Source organism: Oncorhynchus clarkii, chromosome 1 (assembly GCF_045791955.1).
Source record: "Oncorhynchus clarkii lewisi isolate Uvic-CL-2024 chromosome 1, UVic_Ocla_1.0, whole genome shotgun sequence".
In the NCBI taxonomy this organism is placed as follows: domain Eukaryota; kingdom Metazoa; phylum Chordata; class Actinopteri; order Salmoniformes; family Salmonidae; genus Oncorhynchus; species Oncorhynchus clarkii.
Genome location: NC_092147.1, coordinates 16,783,727 through 16,792,260, shown reverse-complemented (window position 1 = coordinate 16,792,260; position 8,534 = coordinate 16,783,727). Strand labels below are relative to the sequence as shown.

The following is an 8,534-nucleotide window of genomic DNA, read 5'->3' as shown; positions in this document are numbered from 1 at the left end:
ATTTAGCTATTTAAAGTGAAGTGTAACTTTATAGTTACCTATAAGCAATTTCTATATAATTACTTATTAGTCATTACCAAGTGAAAATACGTTTAAAAAAATGCTACTACTTTAGTCAACTTTATTGCAACATATAAAATACCTTACATACCTTACAAAACAATAAGGATTTGTATTGTTAGATTAATAATTAGATTCAACAAAGATACAGGCCTACTCAATAACATATAAATAACTATTCTAGTGATGGTTCAGATCTGTAGCCTATAGTATGGTGAGTAGCCTATAGATAGCTATCTAATTTAGAACACCAACAAGCTCCCATCTCTTAACACTTTAGAATTGGCAATTTCCCCAATCACAGCCGTCAACCTTATTGGGCTCATCATCCCAACTCCAACTTCAGAATTCCTTTATGCTCCTCTCACCTCCATGATCCCGTCACGAGGTATCTTGCCCTTACTCCTTAGAACTCTCTACCGCCAAAATGCTGCTGGTGTTGGAAACTATGTTGCTCTCCTCAAACTTCCTTTTCTTCATCTCCGCCTCCATAGACCTCTCCCGCTTGTACTCCAAATTTGCTTTGCTTTCTTCTCTATCACTATCTCCTACCATCTCTGACCCAGTCACAGTACAGCCATGCCGAACCGCAGCCACACCGATTAAAAGTTTGATTGTTTGCTTATTCCCTTCCAATCGAATTGCAGTCTCTCTCCGCTCTTCCTCTACTGACATCGTCACCAGCATAGCACCCCCAAACCATCACACCTCTTATTGGTGTCCTTTAGTAGGGGTTTCTTTGCAGAAATTCGACCATGAAGGTCTGATTCACGCAGTCTCCTCTGAACAATTTATGTTGAGTTGTGTCTTACTTGAACTCTGAAGCATTTATTTAGCAATTTCTGAAGCTGGTAACTCTAAGGATCTTATCCTCCACAGCAGGTAACTCGGTCTTCCTTTCCTGTGGCGGTCCTCATGAGAGCCAGTTTCATCATAGCTCTTGCTGGTTTTTGTGACTGCACTGTGACTGAAGAAACTTTAAAATATCTTGAAATGTTCCAGATAGACTGACCTTCATGTCTTAAAGTAATGATGTTGTTTCTCTTTGCTTATTTGAGCTGTTCTTGCTATAATATGGACTTCTATTCTGTATACCAACCCTACCTTGTCGCAACACAATCCTCCAACACATTAAGAAGGAAAGAAATTCCACAAATTAACTTTTAACAAGGGACACCTTTTAATTGAAATGCATTCCAGGTGACTACCTCATGAAGCTGGTTGAGAGAATACCTTTCACAGCTTTGCACACTATTGGCAAAGGGTGGCTACGTTGAAGAATCTCAAATATATTTAGATTTGTTTTACACTTTTTTGTTTACTACATAATTCCATATGTTATTTCATAGTTTTGAACTTGTCACTATTATTGTACAATAAAGAAAATACAAATAAAACCCTGGAATGAGTATGTGTCCAAACTTGACATGTAAATGTTTTATAAATCATTAGGCCTTCTCTGAAGGCCCTCAGTGTTCCCACTGCCTGGAGATATCAGGAGTCTTCTAGCTACAGAATGAAGCACACTGAGTTAATTGTATTAGCAATTTATAGTTGAGTTAAGGTGCATTTTTCTTAAATAACCTTTTGTTTTAGATTAGCTCATCAATTACTGATCGTTTGAATTCCTGCATTGAATACCTGCTTTGGACACCTGCATTGAAGTGATTAACCTATGATCTCCTGGAGGACTACAAAGTACAGGAATGGGGGACACACATCTTTTACTCAGGATTCCATCGTGGTTTCAAGAGGATTAAACAAACCCTTAGTAAGGAACTCAAAACGGGTCCTCAACTTGGAATCCTACGGGGGAAAAAAATCCAACAGAAGACTGCAAGATGGTACTAAATCCCCTCATAAGCCAAAAGAGTCCACACAGAACTGTGTCTCCCTGTCTTCCCCTACCGCAGCTGAATGTTGTGGTGTTGACCTCAGCAATTTAATAACATTGCCCAAATGCCGAGCCATCCAAGCCCACTCCACTCGCCAGTCCCCACTTCATTTGCCAGTCACCTGGCAATTTTGTTGTTTTTAATACTCGATCCCTGAACAACTAAGCCCTACTCATCAGTGACATTGTGGACAAATGTATTGATGTTTTGTGCCTAATAGACATGCAACCACCCAATTGCTATTACCTGCTTAACCAAGCAACATCTGTCTGTTTACCTTGACAAACCTCATGCTGTGGGTCGTAGGTGGGCTTGCTGTCCTTCATTGGTTTGACTTGAAGATCAAAGTCACACCTGTATTGCAGGTAACATTTCAATGCATAGCCTGTACATTATCTGGCCCTCAATAAATGTTTATAGTACCAATTTACCAGCCACCTAAAACCTCTAGTCTTCCTCTCTGAGTTAGCTGAGTGCCTAACATCGGTCTGCTCCTTGTGTCCTGCCACACAATTGCTAGGGGACTTTAACATGCATGTGGACTGATGGATGTGCTTTTGACAGAAACTTTATGGCCCTGTTGAATTGCTTCAACTTCACACAGCATGTCAACTACCCCACCAATGTACTTTCCCTTGTGTGCACAACTGCCACGGCTCCCTCCAACCTCTCAGGTCTGGAAATACCCATCTGACCATCTGACCACAAGGCCATACTGTTCAGTGTGTCCGCCCCCATGCCCAAGCCTACCAACAAGTGCACAATTTCCTACAGAAATAGCTAAAAGGATCCCCACTGCTGACCTAATGGATCTACTGCAATCACATGACACCACTGACCCTAATGTATCCTCAGTGACTGACCTGCTGGCTCATTACAACAGTGAGCAAGCTCTCCTCCCACCTGGATGTTCTGGCCCCCCTTAAAATAAGGGTGGTCTCCAACATCCCAATGCCAGGGTACACTCCTTCCATGAAAGCCAAAGGATGACAACTAGAACAGCGCTACAAACAGACAGGGCTCATCGTCCATAAGGAGGCCTACAAAAAAAACACGTACACAAGGACTCAATTGCCACAATAAAATCTGCCTATTTCTCCAACATCATAAGGAATGAACAAGGAAACCCAATACTGCTCTTCTCAACCAACAACAAACTTCTCCGCCCACTGGACAAACCCTCTATCACAATCAACACCGACCTCTGACAGTTTTCTGGCCTCCTTTCAAAACAAAGTGAAGGCCATCTACCAATAGCTGCAACAGTCTCACCCTTCATCTGCCCCCCGCCCCCCAGGACTACCTGACTCACCACCTGAGAACAGACTTAAAGTACATGTTTCACTATAACCCCCCCCCCCCTAAAAAACAATGAGTAGTGCATATATATGTATGAATCTGTTATGTCACTTATATTTTCAATCTGACATTGTGAATTGGGGATATAAATCGATTATATACTTCTGGGCTGCACGTGCACCATAAAAATATGAACTAGAACGTTGTCCATGCTTGACGAAGATTCAGGTGAATACTTTTGGAACGATGTGCTTATGGAATACTTTTTGACTGCACTAGATTGCAGTGTGTGAGTGGGTTTCTTCTGACAATGAACTACCTGACTATAGCCATATTGTTTTGAACCTAGAAGAAGACCTATAGACAGGAGTAGATGGAGTCAGCCGACGTTGGCTAACGCAATATCTAGTTTGTAACTTAGCCATACTTCTCTGACCGAGTGAGTGTCTGATTACTGCCTAGTTGGTTAGCTAGCTAAGTGTAAAACGCAGTTATCAGCTGCTGCTGCTGGACCTTTGTCAGCACCACCGGAGAATGAGCCCGCCGCTAATGTTATAGAGAATGGGTCTGGGGTTACAGTCGAGACTGAGAGGGAAAAGAGCCTAAGGCATTATAGGTTTACCGTGGAAGTTAATATTTTAATTGAAGATGACACTAATTGTAGACAATGTTCAAATATAGGTGAACAATTTGTCATGAATGGTTGTACTAAAAAGTGGAATGAGGCCAATAATGATCATATTTGACAACACAACTGCTTAGCTAACTTGATAACTGAGCCCCACCACCTCAGCACAACCTTCTTAAAATAACTATTTGTTATCACATAGGGCCATTTTTTGCTCTAGGTTGCAGGAAATAGCAGTTACAGGTGTTAAAAACGTTGAGTTCGGACAAAAAGAGCCATTCAAAAAAAAAAAGTAGTTTGTTCGCAAAAGAACCCATCGCTAGTCTTTATATTCTGCATTTTCTTCTCTACTCCGTCAGGCATTCTAAATGCAAGTTGAGTGATTTAAAAGTGCAGCACATTTTCCTGTAAGTGGGCTTCCAACAGAGATTGGATATCACATTACAAACCAGCATATAATGTGACACTAAGAAATATTCAAATAAGGCTTCAAACCCTTATAACTCAAAGGAAGTAAACTGAAAGAGAAATGTACTCTGCTGTAGTTGATTGTTAATTCCAAACACAGAAAAGTGTAAAATAGGGATATGATAAAAATAAAAACAATTCTACTGAAGAGGAAAATGGCCATTGGAGTTAAATTTAAGCAACTCTGAGAGTTGGATATTTACACAATTGTGTGGTTTTAACTCCAAAAATAACACCATGACCAGAGTAGTTTTAACACAAAATGAGGGTGGGACCATAGTGTTACATTTGACACCATTTGAGGTAAATTAACTTGTGATTTGACTGTGTGCAATGAAGTGTTTAAATAGAAAAGTTTTAAAAATATATATACATTCATAAAGATTACACACGCTTATGATAAGCAGTGATAAGAGTCATGACATGATAGACTATGACAAGAATCGGCTTTAATTTGTGCAAGTAAATAGAGCAAAGATTGCAACATGGTATACTGCATTTACAATGTACTGTAACTTACAACACTCTGGTCTGCACGCTTAAACACACTATGCACAATACACCACATACCATTGACTTTACAGGAACTGCTCTACAGTATCAGGAATTTTCTCAAGATCGCAGTATCAGTTCCCGACATGAGGTGACACCCACATCCTCCCTTGTACATCCTCTCTATGAGTCTGCTTTGTGTGTCCCCTGTCCTTATCATTAGCTCCATTTCACTCCTATTAGTCCAGACCCACTGGTGATTTGGTAAAGAAGTCTTGAAATACCCCCTGCAATGTCAAAAAAGTGCATCCTGTCTAGAGCTCAGTGGCTCCTGCCTTCCTCCAGGTCGCCCATAGAGGGATTGAAGCACACGTCCAGTTTGCGACGGAGACGGGCCTTGAGCATCAAGCGGCGTTTCACACTGGTTGAGGTGGACTCTTGGTACTTGAGCTTGGCATAGTAGTCTGAGAACTTGTTGAAGAGGAGAGAGATGGGCATGCCATTGAGAATGATGCCGAAGAAGATGCAGGAGAATGCCACCACGCGGCCAGGAAGGGATACGGGCACCACGTCCCCATAACCCACTTGGGAGATGCTCACCTGTAATGCGGGGTTAGAGGGACACACTCTCAGAGCTTGCCTTCCTCTGTCGTTGTCAACATGTTTTATGTTAATAATGACACTATGGTTATAACAGTAGTATGTAGTGAAGATAGTGTGGAAGGAAGTCTCAAGATTGAAGTATTAACATTATTGTCATTTACCTTGGTTGTGTTATTTGATATCTTGTTTTAACCTTTTGTTTTGTCCCTTAGAGGTAATGGTAAAATTAAACTTGTCCCTGAAAAATTACTGTTAGCATATAGGAGGTGGAAATGGTATGGAATGTCAGACTCAATACAATAGAGACTAAGGAAGTGAATGTAAAAATTGGGAAGTTGCACAATTGTGTAATACATATCAAATGATCCATGAGGATCTGCAACAAAATACTGCCCTTCAACTTTCCCCACAAGTCCAAAATGCCGTGACAAGAACAGTATAATTGCAATTCAGTTTGTATTTCACATGTACTAGGATTACATCAGAGAGTACTAATCCTTTAAGTATTTAATCTGAATCTAAACTTGATATACAGTACATTGGGCCGCACACAAACATGATATGCTTCTCTGTTGTCAAACCAGAAATGCTGGTTTGAAATTAGTTCTCATGGGTTTTATATAGGGGGAAGAGATGATTAGGGGAGGAAATAACATCCCTACGCAATATGCCCCCTGTTGGTGTCCAATATGCCCCTTGTCATTTTATATGTCAAAAGATAATTGGGGGAGGAAATAACACCCCTATGCTGAGTATGTAACTACAGAGGTTATTGGTTATTGGTTATTTCTCAACCATATGAAAAACGGTATTTATGTTGTACTGTTCAAACAATATATTTTAAGGTTAGATGTAGCATCAAGGACAAAGTCAAGTAAGTCAACCAAAAGCCACATACATAGTATAATTTACATTCAAGTCTGAGTACAAGTTTGGGTACTCACAGTCGCCCACCACCAGGTATCAGGAATACTCCTGAATGGAGAGCCTTCGACATCCCGTTCTACCGAATGCAGGAGGGCAGAGAACATGAAAATGCCCATGGCGATGAAGAGGAAAAGGCAACACACCTGCTGGTAGCACTGGCGCAGGGTGAACCCAAACGCCCTCATGCCGGTGGAGTGACGGGCCAGCTTCAGGATGCGAAAGATGCGCATCAGCTTGACAACTTTGAGCACTTTGCTGACCTTGCTGACATGAGCCAGGGTTTTGAGATCTTCCTGGGCACTGAGGTCCTCCACGTTGGCAAACGCTTCAAATATCAGCTGGATAAAGTAGGGCATGACGGCGACCAGGTCCACCAAATTCAGGGAGCTTTTGACAAAGTGCTTTATGTCACAAGTCGTAACAAGCCGCATGAAGTACTCGATTGTGAAGAAGAGAATAGAGAAAATCTCTACCCATTCCAGGTAGGTCTTGCCAGAGAGGGTGTGGGACCTCAGTTCCTTCACAGTGTTGAGGGTCATAGCCACGATGGAGATGAGCACCAGGAGGCTAGAGAAAACTGCAAAGGATTTGGCCGACAGCGAGGAGTAAGGGTTTTCCATCAGGTCCCAGAGGTCTTTGCGAATTCCACCCAGGAACATGGTCTTGTAACCTTCCTCATCATGCTTTATCTCGATCTCCGCTAAGAGTTCCTTTTCCACCTTCAGATTGTCCCGGAGTTCATCCACCTTCTCCTCAAACAGGATGCGGCAACAGCGCTGGGTGTCATTCCAGCTCAGGCCCCAGTACTGCATCTCCTCCTCGAAGTTGATAGGGCACAGTTCCTGCATCACCCACAGAACGCCACTGCTGTAGAAATGAAAGATGTAGTAAAAGAAAGTTGGGTCGCGATCGAAGAAGAACTCGTTGCTGAGCACCGAGTAGTCATCGCACAGAGTGAGCTGTTTGACGCGGTCTGTGCACAGGGCCAAGGAGCCTATCCGTGTGCGAGGGAATCTGACGGCCATCTTCTTGGGAATGTGAAAGACTTTTCCCCCTACGTTGATGTTAATGTTCTGTTGTGGTCTCAACGTCTCTTTTTGGTGTCTTGGGATCTGGCCCGCAGGAGCAGGGCTGTCCAGGTGTTCCAAAGAGTTCCATGGCTTAACAGAACTGCCCTGGGAGAAATAGAAGGCCTTTTCTTTCTCAATGGACTGTGAGAAACTGGCTCCCAGCACATTGATGGTAGAGCGTCGCTCTTTCAGCTTAGTCTTTAGCTGAGCACTATTAGCATCCATGATGCACTTTCAAGACACTTTTGTTAGGTTTTCTGTGAGTGCTGGCTGTTAATTGTGCATAGAAACCAACCAGTCCCAAATGGGATAACAATAGCGCACAAGAATATTAGAAAACGCAAAGGGAATTTACGCAGTTTCAACACTCAGAAGTGCGAGTCGTATCAACCAGGGTGCAGTCTTCATCAGACGTTAACAGAAGAACAAGGGAGGAAACACTGCCGGAAAAACAGCTCCATCGACTCAGTGCACCTTGCCGAGCCACCAGAAGCGTCTTATAAAAATCATCTAGGCCCAGTTATCCCATTCAGTGGCATTACTTCGTGCAGTACTTCTCAGTTGTGGTCCTGTAAGTCCAAAGGGCAACACGGGGAAGAACAAAGCCTCCTTTTCTTCTCCTGATGAGGACCGTTATGTGGGGAAGAAGAGTAAAAGTCATTTGAGCAGAAGATCCATGAGGCTCTGATCTAATCTCATTGCTGCCCTTCCTCTTTCTTAAAGCAGTTATAAATAGGAGGGACAGGGGGAGATTAGTGCACACGTTCATGTGGAGATTTTGAACTTGGAAGAGGACGCTGGCTTCAACACTTGCACAAGGCTGTCACTAACACTTTGTCAACTGCTCTTTCTAAAGAAACGTGGTTTCCATCCAGAACCAACCCATGTCGTCTCTACTTCCTAGACACTTCATGTTGATCCAAAAGTGGATAGGGTTAAGCAATTTGGTAGTGAGAAGATAAGTTTGTCTGTTTCCACAGAAATTGTCATTAGAAACTCATTACAGGTCATAAAATACACATGTACAGAACATGGTAGATGCCAGATCCACTTTGCCCTCTGATTAGGCTAAGGAGGAATGTGCCTTCTTGC

At 42.5% G+C, this 8,534-nt stretch overlaps 1 protein-coding gene across 1 annotated transcript; it reads right to left on the bottom strand.

Moving 5' to 3' along the window:
- Positions 1-4,808: 4,808 nt before the first annotated feature.
- LOC139372715 (potassium voltage-gated channel subfamily V member 2-like) lies at positions 4,809-8,161 on the bottom strand. The gene is made up of 2 exons (XM_071112544.1): positions 6,390-8,161; positions 4,809-5,442 (listed from the first exon to the last, which is right to left on the bottom strand). Exons 1-2 carry the CDS (start codon positions 7,665-7,667, stop codon positions 5,164-5,166), a joined length of 1,557 nt encoding a protein of 518 aa, XP_070968645.1. The 5' UTR covers positions 7,668-8,161; the 3' UTR covers positions 4,809-5,163.
- Between the last annotated feature and the right edge of the window lie 373 nt (positions 8,162-8,534).